General features: G+C 40.0%; 1 protein-coding gene across 1 annotated transcript; it reads right to left on the bottom strand.

Moving 5' to 3' along the window:
* Nucleotides 1-232: 232 nt before the first annotated feature.
* Nucleotides 233-13759, bottom strand: chpt1 (choline phosphotransferase 1). The gene is made up of 8 exons (XM_046858989.1): nt 13328-13759; nt 7823-7970; nt 5988-6129; nt 5809-5893; nt 5033-5164; nt 3132-3290; nt 2503-2628; nt 233-1192 (listed from the first exon to the last, which is right to left on the bottom strand). Exons 1-8 carry the CDS (start codon nt 13565-13567, stop codon nt 1073-1075), a joined length of 1152 nt encoding a protein of 383 aa, XP_046714945.1. The 5' UTR covers nt 13568-13759; the 3' UTR covers nt 233-1072.
* Between the last annotated feature and the right edge of the window lie 767 nt (nt 13760-14526).

The following is a 14526-nucleotide window of genomic DNA, read 5'->3' as shown; positions in this document are numbered from 1 at the left end:
TAGAGATGATGTATGCGGGCGGTGCTGCTGTGGCTCCAGTGAAAGGAGACGTGTTGAATTGTGTTCATTGGGTTTCCTGCTTTAGTAATGACTTTCATTCTGACTGTATGAGATTCCTGTCTGTAATGCAGTGCTCTGTTCCACTGTGTTTCTTTATAATATTGATTGTTTCTATGGACGTCTTGAGGGTGAACTGTACGACATTCACAGCACACAAAGAAATAAATACAAATTCAAGACAATGAAAGTTTATTACACAAATCACTTCAGATTTATTTGTACTAGTAGCCCTTTGGAAGGAGATCTTCAAAGCAGGCAGTGTGTGTGTGTCTCAATCAGAAGCGTCCGTCTTCCCTACCCACAATCCACCAGGTGGAGGCGGAGTCCTGTTTTTAGCACAAACATGTTCCTGGTTCCCAGTTTTCCCGGAGTCCCGGACAATTATGTCTCTTTTATCCAAGACCTGACTTCATTTCACACTCGATCCAGTCCGATTACAATAATAAATACAAACGATGCAATCACTGAACAAATCACAGGACAATTATTATTATTTTTTTTCAAATTGGCTCGATGGGAATTAAATGGAAATGTTGGAATGTTAGTGTTATAGGAAACGATCTGAGGGAATCGAGAGTGCGGATGGGAACACTGCGAATAGTGGACAGTGCCGGGTTTACATTGGCACTTCGTTCGATTCAAAAATAAAGAAAAATGGATTGGATTTTAAAACTTTCTGAAATCCACAGGATGAACAAATGGAATAATTTCAGGTTATGCAGTGCTTTCCAGACAAGTAGAAGATAGCACCCAGGTGTGTGTGTGTGTGTGTGTGTGTGTGTGTGTGTGTGTGTGTGTGTGTGTGTGTGTGTTTTATTTTTTTATTCAGTGGTTTTGCAAAACTCCAATCTGTCCGAGTGGAACTGCTTGAGTTCAGGTCTGTTAGTTATTAATGCATGGTCTCCACAGTGTGAAGGCTGCTGTGGGTCTGGTTCTCCTGCTCTGGTATGAGAAGCGGGGTGACCCCTTCGTTCGGCCCCCCTGCCTCTCCCTCCTCCCGCCGGGCAAATTGTCAGTCTCTGTGGGTGTGGCTTGTGGGCGGGGTGATGCTGAACACTCGGATGCGCAGGTGCGAGGCGATCTGTAGGCACACACCTGTGCAGTAACGTGTCAGGTCCTCCACAGACAGGATCTGATGATATTAACAAACAAAAATAAAAACCCACACGTTATAATTTTCTTACGATGAGAGACATTAAAGTCCATATAATCACTCAAACGTGAAAAATGCTTAATGTGACTTATGCGATAAGAAGGTGTTTTGGTTTTTTTTTTAAGAGATGAGCGAATATCCGGGTTAAAATACCCAATTAATGAAATGACTCGTGATTCATGAATCCTTCTCTTAATGTATTTGGATCACTTGAGTTTTTGGTTATCGTGATACTAACAACATGTATAAATACTAATTGTAAATTACTTGTTCTAAGTTGTTGTTAGCAACCAACTGTCCTCGCTGATCCACCAGAACCGTAGGATTCAGTGGACCTGTTGGACTCGTAGTGTGTAGCGAATCAGCAGGATCCGAGGGACTTCATGTTTTTTTTTTTTTTTGCTGTTGTAGCTCTTCAACTTCAAGGTTTTGTGCATGAGATGCTCATTGTATGAGGTGGTATCAAAAAGTTTTAAGACTAGTTTTGTAACACGCCAACAGATGGCAGCACAAGGCTGCACGCACAGTCATAGGGAGCACCAAACTTCACAAGTCAGTGTGCCAAAAGCTGCCTTCCTGTCAGCTCTGACCAATCATATTCTGATTTCTTATATCAGCAGACCCACAGAACTGCATCTAGCTCAAGGTCTTTTGTTTTCCAAATCATTCTGGGTAAACTTGTACGTGAATTATTCAGTATTAATGTTATATTGTTGTTGATCATAACGCCTACCATAAAACGTAACATGCGCTCACGATAAAAAATGAACGGGTTTCTATTCCAACTTGTAGAACGTTAGAATAACACCAGTTGCACAGCTCCCGATGTACACAGCACGATGTCTTTTGGCACACCGTTTTATGATGGTCGGTGCTCCCTGTGACTGGGCGTGCAGTCTTGTACTGCCATCTGCTGGTCTGTTACAAAACTAGTCTCAAATTTTTATACCACCTTGTATATACAATTAATAAATAACAAAAAATAAATCATAATATGTATGAGTAATTAAATATGCACATTATTGTGTTGTGTGTGTCACAATTTCTTCTTCTGTCTGTGGGAATTTTATTTTTATTTATTTTTTATAACAATCTTCATTTTAAATGTTTAAAAGTTGCATCTCGAAGCGCTTTCCAAGCATAAAAATAGGAAATAAATATAAATAATAATAATTAGATAATTATTAGATAATAATAAAATGATTATTATAAAGTAAAAAAAACATTAATAATAATTAATGTAATAAAATCCATAGGTTTAATACTGTGGCAGCTTCAGGTTTTCTCACCAGCGCAATCCAGAGAACGATGTGCTCGTCAACAAAGCTGTTGAAGTACTGGTTGAGGAAGAGGAGGCTGGGGCCGATGAAGGCTGTGTCGCTGAGATGAAGCTCGCTCCTGGTCATGTGAGCAACCTGGAAAATTGCAAAAGAAACACGATACTTTAAGGAAGTGATGCATAAGAAGAGGAAACGGGTTATTTTCAGCCAAAGAGCACGTATGGCTGGAAAAAGCGGGTGTCCTTATAGGTTTTGGCCAGAATGTGATATGATATAGCGTAGCATGAAGTTTTCCTGCTCCATACCTGTGCCAGAAAAACTGCAGGCAAGAAGGATGTTGGTAGAGTTCCAGGTTTGAAAAAACACTTCACGTTTTTTTTTTACCCCCAAGTTCCACATACACTGGATTTCAGTATGAGGTTTTTCTAATCACATACAAGCATATTCTGCTTCAACAGAGTCGCCTAATACAAGCCTCTAGAGTAGAACAGTATCATAACAGTGAGCATTTATTATTATATTTGTCTACGTTTATTCCCTGAGATCGAGATGCTCTTGATCCTGTGCAATCCTCTGTCCAAGTGAATGAATGGTCTTCAGATGAAATGTAAGAGGAAAACATCAGACAGAAAACTCACCACCAGCTTGTTGGAAATCTTAGCCATGACCATGCCAAAGGTGAGGATGTAGAGGCAAGGATGATGCTCGAACAGCTGGCTGGAGGACTTCTTGAAGATGATGAAGGCCAAGGTAAGGATGAGGCCGATGTGCAGGCCAGGAGACAACACGCTGGTGTCCTGTGGAAACGAGATTTCACGTAAGAACACAATTTACAGCACAATGTCGGTTTTACTGACTGGAGTTCCACCTTTTGTAGCAGCCCCTTTAGGTAGGTTGGATCGTACTTGTAGATAACCGACATAAAATTTTATTTCATTTGATCTAAATCTTGTAAATGTGGTAAATAAAACAAATGAATATATGAATTATATTAATAAATATTGAGGAAGATCAAAGAGATCTTCAAACTAAAAAAGTAACACTTTAAATAAACAGCACCAGTGATTTGCTTCTAGTACCGTATAACGCAACCCGGAAAAACTACCGGTATGGAGCTTATTATAACAACAAATGTGGAATTGGATGTTCAAAAGAAGAACCTAGCAATCTTATGCTCAGACTTGAGGTGTGTCCTTGCATTTTAGAGTGAGGAATGAGGAATCTGCATTCTTTGATTTTGTGCTCTGATTTCGAGTGAAGTGAAAGTATCTTCAGATCATGAAAGAGTGTGGTCCTGAACATGTTTACTGAGCAGCTTTACTTCCTGTTTGGCGAGTTTTGCCTAAAATTAGGTTAGATCGTTTGCATGGGCAAACTGCTTGGAAAATCTTGTGGATAACTTTGGTCTGAAGATGACGCATGCCTAATTTTGTAAAAATTGAATGCTTAATGGCATCTAATCTAATCTAATTTAATTGGACATCTTTGGCTCTGAACTCACAACCCTTTCGCATAAACCTAACAAATTACGCCTAAATTTAACTCCATGGTGGGTTGAACGCTAGAACGCTGGCAGGACTTGGCCCAAATTTGGTCTGAATGTTCTTTAGACCCTTCTCAATGATGGAAAAGTGGCCCAGACAGATCTATGGGCTGCAAAAGACTAACCAAAGAAAGAAAAGGTAGAAACACCATTATGAAGCCTACACACCTTCAGTGATTGGCCCCTAAAAACTTGAATGAAATTACAGTTGCTTGGGAGCATTTCTCAAATCATTCCTGATATTCGCAAACCAGTAAGTGCATTTCTCGTAACAATTTGTACAAACAGCACAACACATTCCTGCCAAAGCCTGTACTTTTCTCAAAATCCTCAGTTCATCTGTCAAAAGTATTTGTGTCAATGAACATCTCATTCCCACCAGAAGTCCTTTCCTCATTGTTCACAAACAAGATCACCAATATGTTTATTTATGTTGTCAGTGTGATGGCGCACGGTTTCAGGATTTCCTGAGGTAAACTACGGTTTTGGATTCCGATGACTGAAAATGCAAAAGGCTGAATTTCTTCTGTTTGGAATCTATAAATTTCGACAGCGCAAATGTACACATTACCGTATGCGGGATATTGATCGCAAGAGACTGAAACATCATTCACAATTGTACTGTATTGTAATAGTGTTCGTTAATTTTCTGGTTGTTTTCAGACATTGTCATTCTGTATGTCTTCAAACGAAGGTTCGTGAGATTCACCTTTGACCTCTTTTAGAGAACTAGTCGATCATTGGTTGATCCGATGCCGTTCACTCGCCTTCATTAGCGACGATCTAGTTTGTGAACAATGACAAAAGGACGTGTAATTCTGACGGCAATGAGAAGTTCGTTGACACTCTTACTTCTGCGTCGGAACGCATGGGAACGACATAATGAGAAGGATGAACAAGTAGTTTCGAGGATTAAGTTTTTGATATGAGAAAGTTTGACATTTGCGGAAGAGCCGACTGAGATATTAAATAGAAATGGAATGAAGAACCACTTACTGCCACCGTGGAGCCGTTTTTGCCCACGCCGCCGCTCAGGATGACCAAGAAGTAGTTGTAGGTTGACAACAGAAATCCCCCGATGATGCCCACGATGGGGAACACTTGCAATTTCAAGCCAAGCACCGGCACCTGGTGTAACATATAACACAACAAATGAACAAACATACAATCACATCACACTCGTCACAGGAACGACGATTTAATTACCCCAACACTTTGACTCATGACTACAGATGATTTCTTCATATTAACCATATTTAGATTTGTGTCCCGTCTTCCATGGGGAGGCACAGAACAGAAGAGAGAGAGGGGGGTAACCGATGGTAAATTTGGGGTAAGAACTTAGGATTTGTCCAAACGAGTACATTTCCAAAAGTGGATACATTGGATGTTTTCTGCGTGTAAAAATGGAGGCTTTAGAAAACGCATTTTCCTACCATACGTCGTTTCCACGATGTTCCGCAAATAATCATTGGACGGAAAATGACACGTGGAAGCGTCTTACGTTTTTGCTCGTGTGCAGTGCAGGGATGTGATGTTTTCAAATGTTACAATGTTGATGAACATCTATTCAAGATCGTTTTTTAAACAATTTCAGATTTGCGCAGGCGTACCCTAAATGTCCACCAGATTTTCATTAATTCCAACACTGTGTGTATGTGTAAGTGTGTGTGTGTGTGTGTGTGTGAGAGAGAGAGAGAGAGAGAGAGAGAGAGAGTGAGAGTGTGTTAACAAGGCTATAGCTTCTCATTGCGTATGTGGTAGCAGCATACCGTAGTCTGCCAAAGGCTCACTCCTCCAAAAGCAGACATCAGGTACATGATTATAATCGCGATCTGGACCTCAGTCACATCAACACTGAATGAAGAGAGAAATTTGTCTATAAATTTACAGATCAAAAAAGTTATTATAATACTGTATGGTTTCTTACCGGACATGCGTAAGTACTCACATGCCAAAGCGGAGTGTCCCGGACACGTACGTCTGCCAGTGCGCACAGAAGAATATGAACATTCCCACAAAGCCGCAGAAGAACATCCAGTTGGGGTCGGTGCCGATGCCGGCGCATATACACGATCCCACAGCGACAAAAACTGCACACGCAGAGGTCAAAGGTCAGGGTGGCAAACGCACTAGGCATGTGTATCAGCAAGAATCTGGTGATACGATATTTTGCGATACACTGTGATACAAGGCGATATATAATGGAATATTTCTTATTTTAGGAATAGGATATTATTTTAGGATTTTCAAATTTGTTCGTTTGTTTTCTGATTTATTAATTTGTTTATGGATTTGTTTATTTGTTTTAAGATTTATTCATTAGTTTTTTTATTTATTAATTGGTTTTTGCATTTGTGAATTAGTTTTTTTAATCTGTTTATTTGTTTTCTGATTTGTTAAATAGATTTGTTTTTATTTGAATTTTCTTTTTTCTTATTTGTATTTATACATTGTGTTGTGTGTATATACTGTATACTATAGTATGTCTCTATTCTTTTATATATTTGCATTTCATTTTCTTTGCTGCTGTAACAGAGAAATTTCCCCACTGTGGGACGAATAAAGGTGTCTCTTATATTAATTTGTTTTTGAATTTGTGTTTGGATTTGTTTATTTGTTTTTTTAATCTGTTTATTTCTTTTTGATTTGTTCAGTTGTTTTCGGATATGTTTATTTGTTAAAATTATTTTTTTAAATCGATACAGTTCCACAAAACAAAATATCACAATACTCACGTGTATTTTTATTTTTCTACACCCCTAACACACAACTTGGAATGTTTACACGGAACGTGTGACCTTCATACTTTAATTTTGTATATTAACGTTGCTAGCGGCAAACTTCAGATGCCCTAGCACCCACTAGTGAACAGTTGACACAACACTTTTTTATAATAGATTTTATTGTATAGACTTGATGAATTCGGTACTCGTCACGTTATGACGCCTGTAAAATGTTTCGTCACTTGTTGCAAACTTGTAATTCGTTTGTGGTAAAACAGACGCCTGAAGAGTCTCGTGTTACCTCACGAACAGTGCCATAGCATCCTCTTTTGTGCTGTCTGTGCATTTTATGTCTAAATCACGGATCCTAAAGTGAAAATGCTACCACCTACTTGCTCGGTACGCGTCAGTTTCAGTGCTCATCATGAGTATTTCAATTATACTATATTGATTCTTTTTTTCCAGAAAAACAAACAGGTACCTCTATAAATCTATTTCCGCAGTTCTGCCTCTAATACGCTGGTTAAACGAAGATGTCTTTATTTAGCATGTGTCCGGAAGATTTTCAGCTATCCAGGTGCGATTACTTAGAGTTGAGTCGTTCATCAGAACTTTTCACTACTCATCAATGTAGCTTCTTTGTCCTGAGGCAATCTGGCAGGATTCTACAAATCTGGAGAGACTCTTGCTCTCCCTGTATAGCCTCGATAAGGGAATAAGTGGGAGGTGTGTGGAATCCTGCCAGACTTCCCTCAGACTGAAGAAGCTGCTTGGTTGAGTAGCGAAACGTTTTGATCCAAACAGATAGAAGTCTAGTCGACATGACTCAACTTCCAGATTTATTTAACATGATATTTAACTTAATATTTGCAAACCAGGAACAAACACGTGACCTGGTGCAGTGGCTGATGGGAAGTGTAGTCTTTTGGTATAAACCTGACACTCCTTTTTAAATTCTTAGCCCAAATTCTTTCGTGTGCAAAGCGAATGATTCCTTAGTGGGAACAAATAGCGAAATGCTGAACATGATCATGCTGATGATGAGTGCATGAACGAATACCTGTAGAGACTGCATCACAGCCATGGTCAAAGAGTTCTCCTAGTGCTGAGCTGCTGTTGGTCCGCCGGGCTTGTTTCCCATCGATAGCGTCTAGTGACTGGTAGATAAACAGACCCAAAGCGCTTAGAATAAAAACCCATGGCGGAGCCTGGAGAAAGAGACACAAGTGGAATACGATTCAGCGTAAATGGGTGCCATTTCTAATGCACAGTGCCCAAACTGTCTGATTGGTTGATCTATAGTTCTGTGTTTGCTTGTACAGTTTTTACAGTCCCTTTGTCATTGTTCACAGACAAGATCGTCAAAATGTTTATTCATGTTGTCAGTATGACGCTACACAGTTTCCTGATATAAACTACGGTTTGAATTCCAGTGATTGAAAATGCAGGAGGCCGAATTTCTTCTGTTTGTCATCTATGAATTTCAGACTGAACAGGATTCACACTTTTACTGTACTGTATTAGTGTTTGTTTGTTTTTTGGTTGTTCATTCATTTTCAGAAATTGTAACTGTGTTTTGCTGTCAGTCACCAATTGGAGGTTCACGAGATTCACCATTGACCTGTTTTAGAGAACTAGTTGTTCATTGGTTGATCTGATGCCGTTCACTCGCCTTCATTAGTAAAATTTAAGATTCATCTGCATAATTAATCAATTCAGGAAACATTTACCAACATTTAATAGAAGCTTGACAGATTCTGACAACTGCTTGAACCATTTTGCATTCAATAACATATGCAAAGAATTGATGCAGAGATGTTTTGGGGTTAAAACTATTCAGGTGAAACCTTCTTCTTCTTCTTCTTTCGGCTGCTCCCATTAGGGGTCGCCACAGCGGATTATCCATCTCCATACTATACTGCCCTCCCTCTAATTCACACACATGTACTCTGTCTTACTCCTATTGACTTTCATTTCCCTTCTCTCCAGCGTGTACCTCCACCTCTCCAGGCTCTTTTCAACCTGCTCATAGTCATCATAGTCCACAAAGACTCCTGTCTGACCTCGTCAACCTGTCGATCACCACTGCAAACAGAAAAGGGCTTAGAGCCGATCCTTGATGCAGTCTAAACACCACTTTAAACCAGTTTTTCATTCCTACTGCACACTGTCCTCATGCATGTCCTGCACCACCCTCACATACTTCTCTGACACACCTGACTTCCTCATACAATACCAATTCAGGTAAAACCAGTATAACATATTTTGATCAACACGACATAAACAACTGATAATATAGGAAGCAGCAGACACTTATACACGATTGATTCAATGAAAATGAAAGCATTTGCAATTTGATCAAAGCGACGAGAAATGTTATTATTATGAGCAGTGACTAATTTATGTGGAGGTTGAACAAGAAGTTTTGAGAATTTCATTTCTCTGAAATCATCTGAGAAACGCTCCAAGCAACTGAGAAAAACTGTAATGCGACATTCGACTAGATGCAACATCAAACCATATCAATGTGGCTGCTCTTTTCTTTTCTTTTTTTTTTTTTACACACAAGCTCTTTTTACCTTTAAATTACACCATTTTTAACATTTTTGACAGATTTGGCAAACCAGATCTTTTCATCTGCTATATACACCACAAAAGTGTGTGACTATCACATTCAAGACAAACAGATTTATTGCCCTGTTCCTGTTAAAACAATCTCCACTCTTCTGCAAAGTCTTTCCAATAGATTTTAAAGCATTGCCTTCAATATAAAAGTTTTTCTCAGGTGCTTTGGAGCGTTTCTCATTTACTCAGAATTTCTCAAAACTACTTGTTCAACCTCAACGTCATTTCGTCATTTATTCACTTGTGCACATCATCAAACATTTCTACTTTGATCAAATTGCGAACGCTTTGGTATGTTTATTTAATCAAATGTGTACAAGTGTCTGCTTGTTTCCTACATTGTCAGTTGTTTATGTTTATTTTGATCAAAATATATCTGAACAGTCATAACCCCCAAAACATCTCAGCATAAGTTCGTAAAAAGTACATCCTCTGCTGGGCCTTTTTGACAAAGGAGTTTATGTTGGACGGTCATTTCAGGTCTTGGGAAATGGTAGTTGGTCTCCACAGATGACAGATGACACTGGGCTGTTGGATATTGTGACTATCATCTCCACAGTTTTGAGCATGTTTGTGTAGCAGCTGTTCAGTTACTTGCTTTAGGTGGGCTTTCTTCCAGCTGCTTAACGGTCTCCATGACAACAGATGCTTAACGGTCTTAATGACTTCAGAGCGACAGGATGTCATTAAGTCCTGCTTGTTGAAGACTAGGAGGATGGTGGGAATATGTTGATTGGCTGTTGCTCATGGAAAAAGCATTTCCCTCCCAATCCCTTCAGTGGTGTACTTCCTGAATCAATCCACCTAATCCACTCTATGATGCCACGTCCAGAGAATTCATCAATATTATAGAGAAAGTAGAACAGAGCGCTGCATCACAGACAGGAATCTCATACAGTGACAATGAATGTCAATACTAAAGCAAGAAACCCAATGAACACAATTCAAAACGTCTCCTTTCACTGGAGCCACAGCAGAAGCATCGATATTCACCTCATAAAATGACCCCGGGTTTCCCTGCATTTCTGTGCATTGTTTCAGCACATGACGGTTTTCCTGGGGAATTGAAATTCAGGCAAATTGTGTGGTTTTGTGCAAATTCTACAGGAAATGCAAAAGTATGAACGCCTCATGAAAATGCTTAACAACTGTTTTGAAAATACACACAAATACGTTGTTAGCCTTTACTGAGCCCTAAATTAATTTTCTTTTAAGCCAAGTATCACTAAACGAACACTTTAAATATAATCATTATTAAATCCCCACAGATATATTAGAGCTTGTGCGGTTTGCTACAGATGCGGTTGGTGAGCTCTGATTGGTGCGCTCTCTGACCAGCCAATAGAAGGACATGAAAATGGCGATGTCATTGTATGCCTGTAGGGGGCCTCGGTGTCGGCGACTTGAAATCTGGTTAAAGCGACAGCTTCATTCTCGCGTACTTGAAGCTACAAGCGCCACACTGCTGATTCTGAAGGCCTGCTTGTGATGTGATTGCTTATGATGTTTGGGATAAAATCTGATTGGATAGAAACTCTAGTTGAAGCAACACAACCACTATGAAATGAAGAAAATAGACTATTGGAAATAATTTAATGCAGATTCGTGGAGAAAAAAAATGATTAAATTCAGTGATTCTAAAACTGTATGTTTCAACTTAAATGACTTGATCCAATGTACCTTTATGTAGTAAGTGCAGAACATGCATAGCTGGACCCATCATCAGTGACTTGCTAGCTTTTTTGTTGAGACTCCAAGTATGACGTGCTCCGTAAGAAGCATTGTCATAACACCATAATAATCAGAACACTTTATTCCGATTAGTTTGTAAAAAATCATCCAACTCCTCAAACGATGCTAGGCTACTTCATCTACATAAGCTATATGGAGATTATGATATATCGGACAACCCAACCCACAATCCACTGAGCATTGACCCTGAAGCAGGAGGAAGTAAAGTTCCTCACAGCTCCACTGTTTTCCCCGCACTTTTAAGCTTTTATCTACAGTTAAATGCTTGGGCTAGGTCTCATAGACTGAGTTAGATGATTATTTAATGCTAATATAACTTAATTATTGTTTTTTCCTAATTCTCTTGAACCAGTTGAACCTTTCGCATGTCTCTGTCACATCGCAGCCACAGTTCCCCTTTTTGAGATCTTCAACTGGTTTCTCTGGTCCTGTGAGCCCTGCCCTTTCTTACATGTTAATTACATTTAATATCACGCTGTACCAAAATATTCAGAAAACCAAATGAAAAGGCACGCAATTGTGCAGAACGTTTTTGGATGACGTTGCATGACATTTTTCACTTCACTTGAACTTCCTGTTCCAGCAACCTGCAAACAAAAAACTACTAGAACCCTTGTAGCTAAATGAGCACAAATCTACAAAAACTGTGTGGAACATCTTACCAGAAGAATGGAGCTAATTATACCAGCAAATGAGGACTAAATGTGACACAATACACAATGAACGCTTTTCAACCTATTCGCAGGAAAGGATGAAGAACACAACGTTCCTGTAACTAGATTTTGGCAGAATCATCCGAAAAACTGTACTGTACTGTACTGCTGGAACTATCGACTATCTGCAAATACCTATACAGATAGTTTTTCCGGCTTCCAGTTCCGTGTCATTACATGAGTGGCCTCTAGTGGCAAAACACTGACACAACGTGCTGTTTGTTTTCACGAGACTGCACGCTGCACGGAGAGCGCTATATTAGATTCATTATTTATCATTTTTAATTATATTATATAATATTTAATATTTCATTTAGCAAATTTTAATTATTTAGTCTTTTTTTTTTTTTTGGTAATAAAATTCATTAATATTTTACATGGAGTGTTATGTTTTTATCCAGTCTCCATTTAATAAACTATCAGTTGATAGTACAATCGAACCTAACTATCGATATCGGTCAATGTTTACCTTTTGCCTCCTTTTACATTTCCACTCGAGTTCTCGCTTCAGAACGGAAAAGTCGAGTAAAAGTTGAGGAACACGATGTCAATAATGGATGCAGTTCTGTGTTGCATTCTACTGCATATTAAGCCTTTATAGCGGAGGGCTTTCTATAGTCTCAAACACACACACACACACACACACACACACACACACACACACACACACTGAGAGAACCTTCACTCTACATGCAGACCCATGAGAACCATGGTATAACACTCGCCACAGCTTCTCGTTTAATTCAGGTCTTTATCCATTCAGGAACAGACTAATAAATGTCCTATTGTTACACGGCCGAGAGCTGATCCCAGTCGTTTGTTTGGAACGCCACGGCACGCTGCGCAGATCGCTCAGCCAACAAGGACAAAGGTCGGCCTTTATCTGTGGACGCTCCTACCAGGTGGGTGAGCTGGTGATAGGAAAGCTGCTGATGTCTGTAGCAATAAAATCAGTGGAATCTGGACTTTTTGCTCAGATCACGGAATAAGGGCCACAACGCCTCGTCACCTCTGGGACAGGTCGAAGTTTTTATAGCACAGTGTTCTGGGATTATAAACGTCGACAGACACGTACATACACATACCTATGTAATACACACTTTGTGATGATGACGAAAAAACCTTCAGCACAGCAGTATCCTGCTCAAAACAACACACACACACACACACACACACACACACACACACACACAATGCAAAAAAAAAAACCAACACAAAATGTGTGTAATACACAATGGTTATTGCCCACCAGGTGTTATAATGGCGTTATAATGCTGGTGTGTTTCATGTGTGTGTGTGTGTGTGTGTGTGTGTGTGTGTGTTACAGAAAGACAAAAAGAGACAGACAGAGACAGAGAGAGATAAACAAAGAGAGACAGGTAGATAGAGATATATATATATATAGAGAGAGAGAGAGAGAGAGAGAGAGAGAGAGAGAGAGAGGCGGCCTGTAGGTGCCCGGTGGTGGATCTCACCTCCTCGGTGGCAGTAGGGCAGTAGATGACCAGGATGATGGTGGTAAACACGTTGATGATGAGGCCAGTGATGGTCAGGGTGTTGGGCGCGAGCCACGTGGGGATCTGCTGCACTAACCAGTTCCAGTAGATTTGACACGCAGGTTCGAGTATCGAGCGACCCTCAGAGCTGTAGCGGTGCTCCTCCAGCCGCTTCAACTGCGCCGGGGACAGCGGCTCCGAGCACAGGCAGCGGGGCATCGCCGAGCCTCACACACACACACACACACACACACACCGGAAAACCACCGGTTCTGCGGTTTATCTCCACCCGCGATTCGTGAGTAAGACGCGCGCGGAGATTAGATGTAAACAAGCATTTTCTTGCGCGGAACCAAAAGTCAATCCGTCAGAACATCCGGAGAACATTACAGGGAGCAGGAAATCACTGAGCGGAAGTGGAATCAACCGGGAAAATTAAATTCATACAAACACGCACACACACACACACACACACACACACACACCTACTGTACACACACACATCCACATATATACACAGTGCACGCGCGTTCAACACATACATTCACATATGTACATTCACATACACATTCACTTACTACACACACACACACACACACACACACACACACACACACACACATTCACCTACTGTACACACACACGCATTCGCCTACTGTTCACACACAAACACATTCACTTACTGTTCACACACACACACACACACACACACACACTTACCTACTGTACACACACACACACACACACACACACACGTTCACCTACTGTACACACATACACACACATTCACCTACTGTACACACACACACACACACACATTCACCTACTGTACACACACACACACACACGTTCACCTACTGTACACACACAATGCACACACATTCTGCAAATATTTCCATAGACCATATAGACACACACAAAATACACATATTCACCTATTGTACACACTTACTATGCACACACAAAGTACACACATTCTATACATTCAATGTATACACAAAACACATGTATACAAATATAAACACACATTCAGATGTCTAAGCACATCCATTTATGTATACATTTATAAAACACACACATTCACCTACTGTAAATACATACATAAGCATACTCCTATACACACGCATACACACAAACACACATCTATTCTACACACATATGCATATACAGACACACAA

This window comes from Silurus meridionalis, chromosome 10, assembly GCF_014805685.1.
Source record: "Silurus meridionalis isolate SWU-2019-XX chromosome 10, ASM1480568v1, whole genome shotgun sequence".
Taxonomy (NCBI): domain Eukaryota; kingdom Metazoa; phylum Chordata; class Actinopteri; order Siluriformes; family Siluridae; genus Silurus; species Silurus meridionalis.
The sequence above is the reverse complement of the archived record's forward strand: the minus strand, read 5'-3'. Positions and strand labels throughout refer to the sequence as shown.

What these genes read in the sequence shown, in the direction of transcription:
- chpt1 (XM_046858989.1), bottom strand. Translation starts at nt 13,567, where the DNA reads ATGCCCCGCTGCCTGTGCTCGGAGCCGCTGTCCCCGGCGCAGTTGAAG. An exon ending in CTGTGATGCAGTCTCTACAG is followed by an intron (nt 6,130 to 7,822) that starts GTATTCGTTCAT and finishes CTGCGTGTGCAG; the next exon opens with TTTTTGTCGCTGTGGGATCG. An exon ending in AGATTTCCAACAAGCTGGTG is followed by an intron (nt 2,629 to 3,131) that starts GTGAGTTTTCTG and finishes GCAATTTTCCAG; the next exon opens with GTTGCTCACATGACCAGGAG.